The following is a 15,616-nucleotide window of genomic DNA, read 5'->3' as shown; positions in this document are numbered from 1 at the left end:
ATGTCCCAAGAGAGAATCAGGGTGTGAGCAAAACCCCTAGCGAGCCAATTAAACCTCACAGAGCAAACAGAAAACATAACATCGTATGCGTAACAGTCTCCACAAGGAGTGAATGACTTCAGTAAACGAATAAATGTTTTATCAAACCATTTACACTGTTCGGCTCTATAGAGACATTCTCTCTGGTGCACTACTGAACTTTTCATTATTTTTCTGTTTACTATTCTGGCTGTGTAGACACTCCAAATATTGCTGTGAACATCTGCGCCACTAATCTTGAAGTTGATCGGTGAGCATGATACATGGTTTCTTATCTTATTAAAGTCATAATGGTGGAGGTGAAAGTTTTGGATAAAAAAAAACCCCACACCTTATCAATCAGTACTCCTAAAAAATAGTTCACCCAAAAATGTATATTTGCATACAGCTTTTCTCCAGAATGCACAGGCCTATGTGAGATATTAGGATAAAATACTAAAAATGTGTTTGATCATAGAGCATATAATCATCTATGCCATGGAAATAGACATGGTACTTCATTTTAGGCCAAACTTTGTTCAGTGTGTGGATGAATCTGCACAAAGAGGACTTGAGAGGTGTTATGTTTAATGTGAAGTGTGATGTTTCGTGTGGAATGGAGAACGTTCAAAAGAATCTGTGATCAAAGGGCAAGAGAAAGAGAGAAGTTTCAAAAGCAGATGGGCTGATCTTCATGTCTACTTCAGACAAACAGGGCAGTTTCAGTGTTCTCGTGTCACTAGTGCAGGCATATATATTTGTTTTAAAAGCTAAAAAAAATGTCAATAGGTCTCTGTTATAGACTAAATAGTTAAAAAGCATTTATAACATTAGCCATTGACTTAGTCTACTTTACAAAATGGTAATCAAAAATGAATAAATTAATATAATAAAATAAATTTTAATAATTTTCCTGTGTAAAATTAAAATATAGCATAAATGCAATGAGGATCATTGGTTAAGATTTATTTACAACAGAACAGCACAACCCAGATGTTTGAATTTGTGCAACACATTTTATGGATGACAGTTTTGTGAACCTAGGAGAGGTTAGCTTTCAACTTTCAAGGCTACAAACTTTGCACGCTACAAGGCTGGCTGTGCAAAGGCTATTTCTAAAAAAAAAAGGGTAAATTCCGACTTTGCTATGACAATCTGCCGCTTATTCTGAATCAGCTACTGTAAGTATGTTTTCTGAATGGTTTAAGTATTTGCTATTGACTGTTCAAATGCGGAGTTTTGGGCCATGTAGAGTATTGCGTCGTGTGTGTGTGTGTGTGTGTGTGTGTGTGTGAGTGAGTGAGAGAGAAGACAGTGTCACTCACAGTGGAGTCAGATTTCTTAATCGCAGCTTGTGTACTGCAAATACATACGAGCATCATCACTGTGTCTGTCACGCGACTGTGTTCCCCTTTTGGGCTTCAACTGATGGTAAAACTAAGGACATTATGTACTGTCTTTACATTTATGTTCATAGCTGAAGCTCGCGATTATGGAAAGGGGCGTTACATTTCCGATGCGTGCTTGTGGTGTTGGGCCAATCACAATGCACTGGGTCAGCTGGCCAATCAGAGCAGACTGTGCTTATCGGAAGGAGGGTTTTTTTTGTAGAAAACGATGCGTTTGAGAGGCGGAGCATAAAGGAACTACAATAATGCACAGTAAATTATGTGTTTTTTGAACATTAAAGTGGTCATATGATTTCAATTTTTCCTTTCTCTTTGGAGTGTTACAAGCTCTTGGTGCATAAAGAAGATCTGTAAAGTTGCAAAGACTAAAGTCTCAAATCCAAAGAGATATTCTTTATAGATATGAACCCTTTAAACGCTTATCTTCCCTAAACTGATCACATTCATTCTCTATGATAGTGCTAATCACTACCGATGCGTTATATTTTTGGCCACACGCGAATTTCATGGCGCTGTTGCGAGCTTGTTTCCCTGCGTCGTGTTTCTTTCAATTTAATCAAGCAGTGCATAAATCATAAACCGTGCTTATCTTCCACCCTCTCCACTAAAAGAGCTGTTTTCTATTGAATAAAATAACTATTATGTAAGATTTTCAATTTGAATTACCAAAAGCTCGTCATTTCATACATTTTAAGCCATCAGAAGGAATGAGCTCTCGCATACATTATGGACGCAGACAGACGTTCAGAAAAACCAAAACATGCTCTTCTCGTCGGGGAATCGACCCCCGGTCTCCCGCCCGATGACTTACCACTATTCTAACGAGAAGTACGGAGAAAGAATTTTAGGAATGTAAAAAATGTAACTGTAAATTCCTCATAAACGGTATGTATAACTTCACATTTCGACTTTGGGTTATCTATAGCGAAATTCAGTCATTTAAAAAGAAGCGTCTAGTGATTTTTGGTAAGAAATTAAGCGTTTTCTCTCTCAGCCACAGCCAATACGTTTTCTTAGTGAAAGTAATAGAATAGCGCCATCTGCTGGATTGTAAAAAGTGAGCTTCTGGGGTTCTCATGCTGATAAGCAGCATGTGATTCAAGAAAACAAACAAAAACTACATAATGATCATGGTCCACTTTATTGTAACTTTGTCTTCACATTACAAAGAAACGGCTTGCATGTACATAAGGCCAAGAATGAATATGTTAACGTGTGAAAATGTGATCAGGACAAGCAGACTCCTAAGGGAATGCTGAGGAAAGAGTGAATATTGTTGGTTGTGGTTTGTGAGAGATAAAATCGCAGTACAAAAAAGACAAATGTCCATTAAAGACTCATTTACAGTACTTGTCATGAAAAGACATCAAGTTTTAGATAAAAATTCCTAATAAACATCCAGGGCTACGTGCAAGGTGTTTTGTACAAATGGTTTGGGGAGGGTTATATTAAACCAGTCAGTTGGGAATGATATAACCATTGGCCCTTAATCTGTAACAGATGACCTAGTCCAATTATGTCCAAGTATGTACATACTACATCAACTCCAGCACCTGAATATAAAGCACTTCACGTAGTATAAAAAATAAAGCACATTGAAGTCCCTCATGCCTATAGTAGCTTGAATACATTAAAAACTGAATAAGGTGACACGTAGATGCCCACTACAGGTCCTGCTGAGGTTCCAGTCTTTTCAGACAAAGGCTGCGTAATCTCATCCTGTATGTGACCTTTACAACTTCCTGTCTGGGTGCTCAGAGCGTCCCGCCCTCTGATGCCTCACTTCCAGGTGTTTGCTCTGGACTCTGTCGAAGTGCTGGAGCAGTTCACTGTAGTCGATGTGTGGCTGGGCTAATCGTTTGTCTTTGACGGGTGCCTTTGGGTCTTCCCTGAAAAAATAAAGCAGTTGAGAATATCCAGTCAGACTGATGTCAGACTGTTTAGAGCGCATGAGAACTTACACGGTCCTCATGAGTTCAGGGTTTGGCACACAGCTGAGCCGATGTGAAAGCAGCTGGAAAGCCTGACTCTGAGGAAGCAACATCAGCAGGCCGTACAGAGCCTTGATGAGATACGGGTTATGCTCTACATCCAGTAGCTGCAGACGAAGGTCTGCAAAGAGAATGAGTGTTAGTGTGGAGAGCTGAAAATGATACTCAACACTTTTATGTGGTGGATGAATGGGACTCACAGGTGAAGATGGGGCTCTCGATTAGCTGCACAAGTTTATCCACCTCCATGAGGAAGTCCACAGTTACCTCCAGGTCTCCACTGATCAGCTCAAATCAAGGTGTTTTTGTCATTTTTTAAAAATATATATATTTCTAGAGTACGGGCACATTTTGATCAATTAAATTCAATTACTTCTACAGTAGTTTGTGATTACTCAAAGATTTTTTGTAAATATTTTACACATTAGATTACAGAGAACTCTTATTTAGCAAGGACACATTACATTGAGTGACAGTAAAGACATTTATATAGTTACAAAAGATTTATATTTCAAATAAATGCTATTTATTTGACTTATCAATGATCAATGCTATTTATTTGACTTGTCAATGTATCAGTGATTCCACAAAAATATTAAGCAGCACATCTTTTTTTTAGCACTAGCATAAAGAATATTGAGTCAGTCTTATACATTATAAACTCTTTACAGCAAGGATACAATTTCTGGATGAGGTCATAGGCATGCTGATAGTTCTGTGTCAGGAAGCAGAGCGACACAGTGGCCACTGGATTGTGACACCAAGAGCGATAGAGGCAGCAGAAAAGAGCACAGCTTTCCTGATGGGTAAAAAGTAGAAACATAAAACAGTGATAATGAGCACAGATAACTTGTGATTAATAGGTTTATTATGCCTTCAGTACCTACTTTTACCACTGGCTAGCACTTATGGGTTAAGTTTTTGGGTGGGGTATTTAAAAACATTTTGTTCATTTATTATTTTCATGACATTTTCTTTTTTTTAATGTTTATTTGTTAAAATGTAAGTTTTATATGTTTGTATTTTAAAAAGTGTAATTACAAGTGACTGTCTGCAAAAATTTCTAATAATATATTTAAACCATAAGCCATGAGCACAGATGCAAAACCTCAAGTAGAAACAATCGTCCTGGATTTTATGAGTCTGTTCTTAAGATCCTAGTCCTCAAAGCAGATGTTACCTGTGTGCGCAAGTCCTTGAGCTGGTTCCGCAGCTGGAAGAGTTCAGCTGAGGTAAGCAGAATAGTGTTAAGTGTCTGCACCATGGTGGAGGCAAACTTCAGATCTTCCTCCTTGAGTAAGATGTCCGCCATAGAGTGAAATACGTTCTCCGCATGCAGGAGGAGACACAGCTGCCTGTTGAGAAGTAGACGAAACTTACTGACAAAATCTGTTGAATCTATTTGTATACTCAGATTTACAGATGTTTCTACTTGGATTACTACAATTTTACTAGGTTTAAACCATTGAGGAACTACAGTAGTCTTCAATAAAGGAGCTAGGATAGTTTTACCTGATAATGAAAGCCCCTCTCATTTCTAGAAGCTTCCTCTCTAAACTGAAGCGCTTGAGCAAATTAATCATGAACTTGTAGAAGTATGAATTCATGCTGGGAGTCGATGGAGATAAATCTGTCACCTTTGAACCTGTCAAATAAAAAGAGCTTGTTTGATTTCATGTTCACAGCATTCTGTTAATAATTTTCTTTCCTGGTATATAAACAGATATAAAGAGAATCAGGAATTGTTACCCACCAACCACCACTGGCTGTCCATCTCTGACCCCACCTGGAATATGAAGCTCTGTTTTGCTATCCGAGCTGTCGCACAACCCAGACGTGTCCGTCTGACCAGCAGGTGATGATGCAATTTCTGCTAAAACCTCCAAGTCTTTTAAAATCACCTATGAGAGAGATTTGTTCTTTAAAATTGCTGCGTCTGGTAGACCTGCACTGAGATGATTGGGAAAATATGATGACTTACTTCATCAGATTCGTCTGATAGTGTCTTCAGTAACATGGGGAACAAACTATCTGTGTGCTTGAACATCTGGCATGGAGATAAAGTGGAATAAAACACGTTTAGCACTGTACTTTTTAGCATTGAAACTGCACATTTAAAATACCATCTATAGAAACCTTGCGAGGGGTCTTGATGTACAAATGGTACAACCACTTCAACACAGCGATGCGAGTCATCATTCCGGTGGATGAATCGTGTAAATGTCTGTCCAGTACTTGCACTATGCCATCCAGATCCAGAGTTACAGCAGACCTGTCAGAACTACACAGCACAGAGTAAATCAGAGATCCTGTAGAAATCCTTAAATAGCTTCTGATATTTTAACTAGACACTTAGGTAGACATTTAGTAACAGCTAATGGTTGACTCTTCTACTTAGAATTCATGTTCATTAATGAGTTATTTTACTGTGTTTAGTGTGTAACATCAGAAAACAGAAAGACAAAGTGTTGTTGTGTCAGTGACTGTCAAAACGTACCTTGCTGGAGTGAAGAAGGAGATGTTGCTGAAGCCTACTGACTCCTGAGACTCATTTAGGGAATCTATAACCAAAAACAGAGATATAAAATCAAAGCAGGCAAAGGTTTTCAAATTAATTTTCAGGACACTTGCATTTAGAAAACAATGTGGAAACAATTGCTTCAGGGTCAGTAAAATGTATGACCAAGATCACACACATACACACACACACACACACACACACACTGTCAGCTGCCATTACTCGTCTTCAGTGTTACATGATCCTTAAAGGGGTCATATGATGTGATTTCAAGTTTTCCTTTCTCTTTGGAGTGTTACAAGCTGGTTGTGCATAGATAAGATCCCTGAAGTTGCAAAGACTAAAGTCTCAAAACCAAAGAGATATTCTTTATCAAAGTTAAGACTCTGCCACGCCCCCCTAAAACGGCTCGTTCTAACACGCCCCCACATATCTACCTCACTATGTGGAAATATTTGCATAATGCACCCAAATGTTCACGCAAAGAAAGAAGGCGTGGTTTCAGTAACAGCAGTTAGTGTTGAAGCAGCCATGTCAGGGAGACGCTGTGTGTTTCTAGGCGAAAGCAAAAGCACTTTATTTGGCACTTGCATTTAGAAAACAATGTGGAAACAATTGCTTCAGGGTCAGTAAAATGTATGACCAAGATCACACACATACACACACACACACACACACACTGTCAGCTGCCATTACTCGTCTTCAGTGTTACATGATCATTAAAGGGGTCATATGATGTGATTTCAAGTTTTCCTTTCTCTTTGGAGTGTTACAAGCTGATTGTGCATAAAGAAGAATGATTTGGTGCTGAAGAAACATTTGTTTTTTATGTTGAAAAAAAATGTGCTGCTTAATATTTTATGACACACAATTCTCTAATGAATAGAACGTTAAAAAAACAGCATTTATTGGAAATAGATTTGTTTTTTAACAATATGTTTACTGTCTCTATTGAGCAATTGGACACATTTTTGCTGAATACAAGAATTAATTTATTTAGAAAAAAAATCATACTGACCACAAACATTTCAACGTTAGTGTGAATAAGCAAGATATTTCGAAAATGTGCAACAGGAAAAAAGTGTGGATGCATTGGCCGGGAATCGAACCCGGGGATTCTTTAGCTAAACGGCCCTAAACCGTTTCCCATTCATTCTCAATGGTAGTGCTAAACCACTACGGATGCAATATACTTTCGGCCGCTAGAGCTCTCGTGGCGCTCTTCCATGTTTTGGCACCCCGGGAAATTTGAATTCGCAGAAGAAGAAGAAGAAAACACACAGCGGCGATCTGCCTCGGTAGTTTAATTAAACGCATTCCCAGCGCATCTATCAAAGGTTGTGTGGATGCATTGGCCGGGAATCGAACCCGGGGATTCTTTAGCTAAACGGCCCTAAACCGTTTCCCATTCATCTCAATGGTAGTGCTAAACCACTACGGATGCAATATACTTTCGGCCGCTAGAGCTCTCGTGGCGCTCTTCCATGTTTTGGCACCCCGGGAAATTTGAATTCGCAGAAGAAGAAGAAGAAAACACACAGCGGCGATCTGCCTCGGTAGTTTAATTAAACGCATTCCCAGCGCATCTATCAAAGGTAAAATACTTTATGTGAGATCAGTTTACGTTTTGTAACCGTTAATGCTGAAATCACATTAGTAAACTTTGTTCGTTTCCAAACGTTACCTGTCGGGTTTTATTTACTACAGTTCATCGTAGGTTGATTTGTTTGCACGCAAAATTATGAACATTGCTGTAATTTACGTTTCTGTGTATTGTTTGTCATCTGTTGATTACAAGCTAAATTATGAATGGACGTAACCTAACGTAAATGTATTCCACAGTTCAAAAATGTTTTCTGACCATGGTTTTACTATAGTAACCATAATTTAGCCATGGCATTTTAGTTGAATCACAACAATAAATTTACTATTGTTGTTATTGTATTGGGCATTATATTTACAGTACAGTAGGATTACTACAGTTTTACTATAGTAACATTATGGTTTATTTATATATATATATAATGTATGTATGTATGTATGTATGTATATGTGTGCATGTGTGTCTGTAATAGAATTATTGCTTTTTGTAATATTGCTATTTTGTAGTTCTTGTAGAGGCCACTGTTTGTACACGTCCTATGCCCTTGCTATCATCTTTTCCTGGTATCCAAGCAGATCCTCAGACAGATACAGGTAAATATTTGACACATTAACAACACCATACACAAAAGGTTTCTACAGGTTTTAAAGTCTTAAAATGTCTTAATTTACCCGTACACAAATTAATGCCTTAAGAAAGTTTTAAATCAGAGCAGAAAGTCTTAAATTCATAAAATGATGGCATTAAATGCTGGATGCATAGCAAAAAGTGAAGGAATCTCTTCCTCTGTTTTTCGTCTTGTTTTCCAATACAAATATTAAACATCTTTCAATCAAGATACGTTTATTTCACATGCAAATGTAAAATGAAGTCTTGAAAAATGTAATAAAATTGAGTTTACACTTAAAACAATAACAAATATTTGTCAATGAGGTGTCAAAACTTCCTTTTAAATTAAGTTGACTTTTTTGCCAAATGGCAGATACTAGTTCAGTTTTAATCACAAAATCACTTCAAACAATACTTCATATTTCATGTCATTTTGTATCTCCAGTAAATGTATCTTTATTTAAGAATCTTTAGGCATTTGCACTGGAAAACAAGACAAAAATACAGTGGAAGAACATCACTGTTTTGCAGCATGATCTGAATGTACAGAAAAATATATTGTATTTACATATTCTAGTGGCTGGGAGCGGACTGTTTCAGTGCATTTTTGTAAAATGAATTAAATTATGAATATCTGTTGGAAGTTGTATTTTCAAACTCATTGTGTTTCTCTCCAGACATTTACATTTACAGAACATATTTGTGGTTTTCCTCATTTGTTCCTCAAATTTGATTTACTTGGTCTTAAAAAGGTCTCAACTTTACCTTTTTCCTTACACATTAAACTAAATATTCAACTTGTTGCAGACACCACTGGTACACTGCCTGTGCCCTCCCTGTCCTCATCTCATGGTTCCCATGTGGAGGCTCAATCAGAATTTTCAGAATGCAGAAATTGATTACATTTTTTCCCTCTGTATAGGAACTACATATATGCCACCTCTGCCTATGCTGGCCTTGCATGCGACCCGTACTGGACCTGTGAAGACTGATGGCAGGGGGTTTGTACTGGACCACAAACGCAGAGCCCATTGACAACTTGCTTAATAAACACCATGGGAAGAAGGACATCCTCGGGACTATGCAGCAATGGTCCACAATTCCTCTACTGATCCAAACAGCATGCTCCATTCGACCACAAAACTACACATTTCACAGTATGACAAGCACCTGGCCAAACTGCTGAACACCAGTTCAGCCTTAAACAACTCCAGAGAAACGTCTTTAAAGCAGGTAGTAAAACAACCAGAGCGCCAGTGGTAACAATGAAGCCTGTGGATGTAAACCCACCAGCACCTGCTCTGACCACACTCCTAACTCATGACACCATTGAGAGAATTGTATTATGGAGCGCCAGCAGCAACCGGAGCAGGAGAAGAAACAAACAAACAAAGACTTGTCTTGCTTGTGGACAGCCAAAGATGGTTCCTCTATCCACTTTTGTTTTAATCAGCAAGGCCCTGTCAGGTACTTCTACTGTTCCACAAAGGTTTTTAATGCTTCCAGTGATTAAGGACTAACAAACCCCAGAATGCCATTCCAAGACTTTATGGAAATGGAGTTTTTTAAGAGTGAACTTGAGGACACAAAGAAACTGGTGGAGGAGAGAGGACAGCAAAAATGCAAGTTGGTTGCTTGTGCAGATTTTGTAAAATAGACCTGAAGCAGGGTCCAAACAGTCCTCACATACACACAGGCTTTCCTGGCGTAGCAGGGAAATATGGTCATTGCCCTGCTAAAGTCTTTTCCATTTACCAACCTCAGGGCATGCAGAAAGAGATGACCTGGAAAGAGTTTAAAGAGTCTGCATTTTTTGAGAACAAATGGGCAGAAAAAAAAGAAATGCATGTTTATTTTTCAGTGTGAGATTATTATATGTATATATTGTCAGAATTCTATTTTTCTTTCTGCTTTATTATTTTGGATCAATATTTACTAATCTTAAAAAGTGCTTAAAGCATTTAATAAAAATACAACTGAAAATGATAAATTGCTTCATGAGTGCTGTGTTCTACTTCATAGGAGTAATATTTTACAGTTTCTATGGTTCTGGAAACACTTAATTGGTCATTTAACTTATTAAGTGTTGACTTAAATTATTCCATCACTTAATTTAATTTTCATTGAATACTTGAATATTACTCCATTAGAGTTCAATTTAAATGCCTCTTATTTACATTACAAAAGCCATTTAATATAACTATTCATGTTTTCATATAACCATGTAATGTTATATTACTATTATTTTACTGTATTTATTTTAATACTAATCATTTATTCATAATACTTTGCTTTGTAATCCAAAAAGGCAAGACATACATTTAAAATACTTTGCAGCTGTAATGTATTGTTACATTTTAGAATTGTTTTATAAAAAACATAAAGCTGTGTGAAATAATGGTTTAGACCTGCGTGATTGGGATTCGAACCCTGGTCCAAATAAATACATGAAAAAAATCTGATTGGCTGTGACATAATTTCTGCCCTTTGGCAAGCTGTTGAAATGCTTCAATTTCATTGGCTGTCAGTGAGTTACAACTATGCAGCTGTGGCAGGCGAGAATTCTACCACTGAACCACCAATGCCTTCCTGAAATCTTAATGTCGCCCCCTGGCTTCCAAAGTGAGGGCACTTTCAAACGCAGTTGCCATACATGCCCACTAGGTGGCACAGCCAATCTCTCTTACTGTCTTGGAGCTTTCCTCAGTAATTACCACATTTGCTCACTAGGTGGCACACTCCAATCTCTCTTACTGTCTAGGAAATTTCCTCAGCAATTACCACATTTGTACACTAGGCAGCACAGTTCACTCCCTCAAACGATTTTGGCACTTTGCCACGCGGGAGGCCCGGGTTCGATTCCGGCCAATGCAATCACTTTTCTCATACCTTTTCACTTTATTTTACTTCCACACATTTAAATAAATAAAATTGGAAGAAAATAAAGAAGAAAAATTATAATTAAAAAAAACTTGCCATTCAGATCACTCTCTTTCTTAGATGGAGTCCCATCGCCCGGAGGGGACGATTTGGTCTGTGATTCTTCATCATCTTCATCATCTTCAGGAGTCACAAGCTTCATCAGGCTATGATTACATGCACTGGCAGCCTCTTTAGTACCTTGGGATGGTTTATTGAGGAGCAGTAGCAACTAATACTAACAGGACAATATCAATACCTCAAAAACATAGCTAAATGGCACTGAACACAAAACATACTCTCAGCAAATGCATTTTATATTAGATATGCAACCACAGTTTAGGATACTCTTTTTGCGGTCATCATAGGAAAGGCAAGGCAGCACTGCTGTCAGTATGCCAGAGGAATATGGCAGTACCACTCTTCCAGCAAGCTGAATGAATTCCCTCATCCATGTCATCGACGTCAACTGGATGAGATCGTTAGCTGCAGAAAGACAAAATTAAAGAATTACACTACTTACCTATAAAAAGAATTCTACAAAGTTTTAAATCTGACTCACTCGACTTTGATTCATCAGACACTTGACAGTGGATGACTAATATGTTGGCCATTTCCGCAAATTTGACACTGGACGGATTCTTCTTAATTTCTTTCAGGAATTCCCCCAAAACCACCTCACACCTATTAAACAGCAGCTGTTAATGCTCTTTAAAAATGAGAAAAACATAACAGAGAAAAGAGGAAGAGGGAGAAACTATCTCAGGTAAAGGAAAAGATAATGAGACATACATCCGCCTGATCTCTTTGCTGCTGTCTCCAAGAATCTGAAAGAGTCCGTCTAGAAATTCTGGCAGATAATCCAAGAGGTTGATATCAGGAACCGACTCCAACACGTGGATCTGGAGTCACAGGAAATCACAAAATGATAATGGCAACTATTATCAGTGTTGTTATTGTTCATGAAAAACAAAACAATTTGACATTTTCGGGTGACTGAAATAGAGCCAAAATAAAATATAAATATTAGGCAAAAAGCTAAACATGAAAAACTTAACGATTAATCGCATCCAAAATAAAACTTTTTGTTTACATAATATATGTGTGTATGCTGTGTATATTTATTACATATATATATATATATATATATACACAAACACATGCATGCATATATTTAAGAAAAATATGTTGTGCTTATATATTAAATATATATAATATAAAATATAAGAATATAAATATATAAATGTATGCATTTAAATATTTCCAAAATATATGTTGTATGTGAGTGTATGTATATATACATAATAAATATACACAGTACACACATATATATTATGTACACAAAAACTTTTATTTTGGATGCGATTAATCGTGATTAATCATTTGACAGCACTAAAAATAAGTTGAATTTGAAGTACTAAAATTACTAACAGTAAAACTGAAATAAAATAAAGCTAAATAGAAATATTTAAAGCAAAAATAAAACAAAGATTGGTGAAAGTGCTCAACTCACCCATGAGATAATGAATTGGCGGGCATACTGGTTGTTTGAGTAAATCCTCTCACGCAACAGCGGGACAAAAGCCACTAGGTCAAATTTGTTGCTCTCTGTTACAATGTCCTTAAAATAAAAAGGACATAAGAAGTCATTATTTCATTTGATACCTCCAAACTTTAACTTTATCCACTTTTCTAATTTCAAACTCACCTTAAGAAGCCGATCCAGGAGCTCAGATCCACTCTTTACGTTTGGATCAGGATCTGCAGCGAGCTGTAAAAAACAGATCACATGTAAGGTGAGTTTTAGGCACAGGAAGAGGAAATTACAATACAAAAGTTAGGAATGACTGTGTAATGACAATTCCAATGAAAATTATGTTCAAAATGTCAGTAACGGTTAAAAGGTAAAATGTTATCACCTCTTACATATGAAATATGTTAAAAATATATATATTTTAGAAAAGATAACAGAAGAAAATAATAAAAACATTTTGTATTATATACTATTATAGTATTTATTAATATTTTCAGTCATTTTGTTTTGTACTTTTGTTTTGAACTTCTGTCATTTTTATTAGTTTCAGTTTCTTTTTCAAAAACTTCATTTTTTAAAAATTCCTATATAGCTTTAATTCATTTGAATTAATTATTTATTCGTTTTAGTAACAAAATTATTTTGGCAAGTTGACAATTCTTACAATTTTTTCTTAAATTACGTAAATAAAAATAAAACCTAATATTTTATTGTATTTCAATTACTGTAAACTAAACTATTTTTAATAGTTTTAGTCAGTGTTACTTTAAGACCACTGAGATGCTAATATAGTTTTAGTAATTTCTGTTTTGTCATTTGTGTTTTATTATGTCTATACAGTTTTTAAATTTTTTTTTACAGTTTTAATTCTCATTATTTTAGAACATTAAATCAACTTAAATGAAAATAAGAAATGTTGCCTTGGCAACAATCTGAAAAAAAAAATCTGTTAATGTACATTTTATTTCAAATAACAAAAAAGTTAAACCGTAATATCCCAAAAGTTGACAACAACAACACTGCTTTTTAGCCTTAAGAAATATTTTACTATATTTAAATTTTTAAATGGCATTGATTACTAAAAAAATATTTCAACTAAATATTTCAAACTAGAATGGAATACCATGTGGGATTAATTTCTACCATTCATGCATGCATCTAGACATGAAGGGGCATCAGTTTACCTTGCTAAGCCCATCAAACAGCACATTAAAGTGTGGCAGCACTGCTCCCCTGGCAACTTTCACTATATTGTAAAGGGCCTCACAGGCGTAGTAGCGCAGACGGCTGTCAGAATCATTGAAACATGTAAGAACCGGATCAATGAGTTCTTTCAGGTACGATCCAGAATCCTGAATAGTACAAAAGATAAGATAAACATAAGCAAAGCCTCCATATTTGCTTTGGAATTTCAAGCATACTGAACATCTTGCAGCCAATATACCAATGAATCAAGTATTCAGTGGTGTATTGAGTTAGTATTTAGCACATTTATTTCACATACTTTTCCCAGGGCAATGGAGCACGCCGCCAACCCAATGAGGCCTCCTTTTCGGCTGTGAGGGTGCTGGGAGAGCGCAAACTCTGTGGCCAGTATCTGGATGACATGTCTGATCTGTGCAGAGTTGTTCTGGGCGACGAATTCCCGTACAAGCCTGACAGACGATTGGGAAGAAGCGGGTAAATGGAATAGCCTATAAATAAAACACAGCATTCTAATAATTCATTTCAAACACTAGCTGGACTTCAGTGCTGTTTGGACTATGGGCTATTGATCATAAGCCTGACTAATGAGATCATGTGGCATGTCAGATGACCAGCTCTCCATTTGAGCAAAATAACAACGATTAATGACTTATTACAGAGAGAAACTAACTATGCATGTCAAACTATAATTCACGCGCTGTAGTATGAGTGTCAGTGGAGCAAAATAGGACTAAACATATCTAAAAGCAGTTGTAGGCACATGAATACCACATATTCTAATTTGAAAACATTTCCTCTCATTTTTGAATATAAACAACAGATTATGACTCACTTTTCAATCTCAAGAGCTGCCACCTTCCTCTTCTCGTACAGTTTGTCGTTGAGAGCTCTCACAATGCTTGGTGTCAATGGAGAAAAATCCTTTTCTGTGTTCATTTTTTTTAAGTATTTCCGAAAAACCCCTTAAATTACGCATAAACCACAACTGCGAATTGTTCAAACTGGTCTCCGAATAAAGCTTAGTGAGTAAAGAGAAAGTCTCATTAGTTGACAGTTCAGTTAGTGTATGACTGAATACATGTATTAATGTTTCATCCAAAAGATTTTGCTCGTCACTTGTATTGTATACAGACAAGACGACGCCCTAAAATCCTCACAAGCATCACTTATAAGATATTAAATGACCTGCTGTCTGCGACACTCAAGTGAAAGCGGGGAGCAGAGGATGAGAGCAGCTAACTTACTGCCAAAGCAGAATAAAAGCCCTAGAGACGACTAACCGAAAACCGCGATTATTTCTGAACAGAAGGTAAACCTGATGAATATTTTCTCGCGGGTGATGATTTTTCAATATCAACAATTGACCAAAGCTACCATATGTCGCGGCTCACATGACTTCCTCCAAACATCATGCAGCGACTGTAACTGAATCAATCGAGCGCCGATCAACGGATTTGTTTTGATTACATCATACGAGTCACATGTTCTTTGGAAACGTTAAAGAAAAATATTAATATGCTGTTAAATGCTATCATTTGAGAATAGGACTGGTTTTAATAATAGTTCAAGTGTTATGTGTATTTATTTTAACACATCATTATAATGTAGCCGGTGTGTAACCATAACAATGTATAACAGGCTATGTACATGCATGAAATGTTTGATAATGTATTTTGAATATGTGTGCCTATTTATTTATTTATTTTTCGTCGGTACCGCCACATAAACGTCTTGTAAAAGAAGTGATTGGTCATGTAATGTGTCAATCAGACGACCAGAGGCATTGTTACAGGTGTCACTCATCAAATT

General features: G+C 36.6%; 1 protein-coding gene and 1 long non-coding RNA gene across 6 annotated transcripts; one reads left to right on the top strand and one right to left on the bottom strand.

The window, feature by feature from the left end:
• Positions 1-2,549: 2,549 nt before the first annotated feature.
• On the bottom strand, positions 2,550-15,542 carry vac14 (vac14 homolog (S. cerevisiae)). Of its 4 annotated transcripts, none has more exons than XM_016259225.1 (19): positions 14,640-15,542; positions 14,106-14,295; positions 13,786-13,953; positions 12,776-12,838; positions 12,581-12,688; positions 11,860-11,969; positions 11,630-11,751; positions 11,416-11,553; positions 11,125-11,268; positions 5,916-5,979; positions 5,555-5,699; positions 5,400-5,465; positions 5,172-5,319; positions 4,931-5,063; positions 4,599-4,773; positions 4,099-4,217; positions 3,619-3,698; positions 3,389-3,539; positions 2,550-3,316 (listed from the first exon to the last, which is right to left on the bottom strand). In XM_016259225.1, exons 1-19 carry the CDS (start codon positions 14,741-14,743, stop codon positions 3,160-3,162), a joined length of 2,385 nt encoding a protein of 794 aa, XP_016114711.1. In that variant the 5' UTR covers positions 14,744-15,542; the 3' UTR covers positions 2,550-3,159. The 4 variants fall into 4 exon arrangements, with proteins under 4 accessions (XP_016114711.1, XP_016114717.1, XP_016114722.1 ...); XM_016259231.1 differs by having other exon boundaries at positions 5,205-5,319; XM_016259236.1 differs by having other exon boundaries at positions 14,106-14,256.
• Positions 7,257-10,029, top strand: LOC107572843 (uncharacterized). 2 transcript variants are annotated; one of them, XR_001607413.1, is made up of 3 exons: positions 7,257-7,273; positions 8,046-8,132; positions 9,071-10,029. It is a non-coding gene; the product is annotated as an uncharacterized lncRNA (long non-coding RNA). The 2 variants fall into 2 exon arrangements; XR_001607412.1 differs by lacking the exon at positions 7,257-7,273 and adding an exon at positions 7,355-7,531.
• Positions 15,543-15,616: the final 74 nt, after the last annotated feature.

This window comes from Sinocyclocheilus grahami, unplaced genomic scaffold, assembly GCF_001515645.1.
Source record: "Sinocyclocheilus grahami isolate Dianchi unplaced genomic scaffold, SAMN03320097.WGS_v1.1 scaffold30.1, whole genome shotgun sequence".
NCBI classification, from domain to species: domain Eukaryota; kingdom Metazoa; phylum Chordata; class Actinopteri; order Cypriniformes; family Cyprinidae; genus Sinocyclocheilus; species Sinocyclocheilus grahami.
Note: the sequence above shows the minus strand (reverse complement) of the source record. Positions and strands in the feature narration are given on the sequence as shown.

Coding starts and splice junctions, on each gene's coding strand:
- vac14 (XM_016259225.1), bottom strand. CDS start 14,743: ATGAACACAGAAAAGGATTTTTCTCCATTGACACCAAGCATTGTGAGA. Junction 11,970..12,580: donor GCCAATTCATTATCTCATGG/GTGAGTTGAGCA, acceptor CTGTGACTCCAG/ATCCACGTGTTGGAGTCGGT. Junction 4,774..4,930: donor AGAGGGGCTTTCATTATCAG/GTAAAACTATCC, acceptor ACTTCTCAACAG/GCAGCTGTGTCTCCTCCTGC.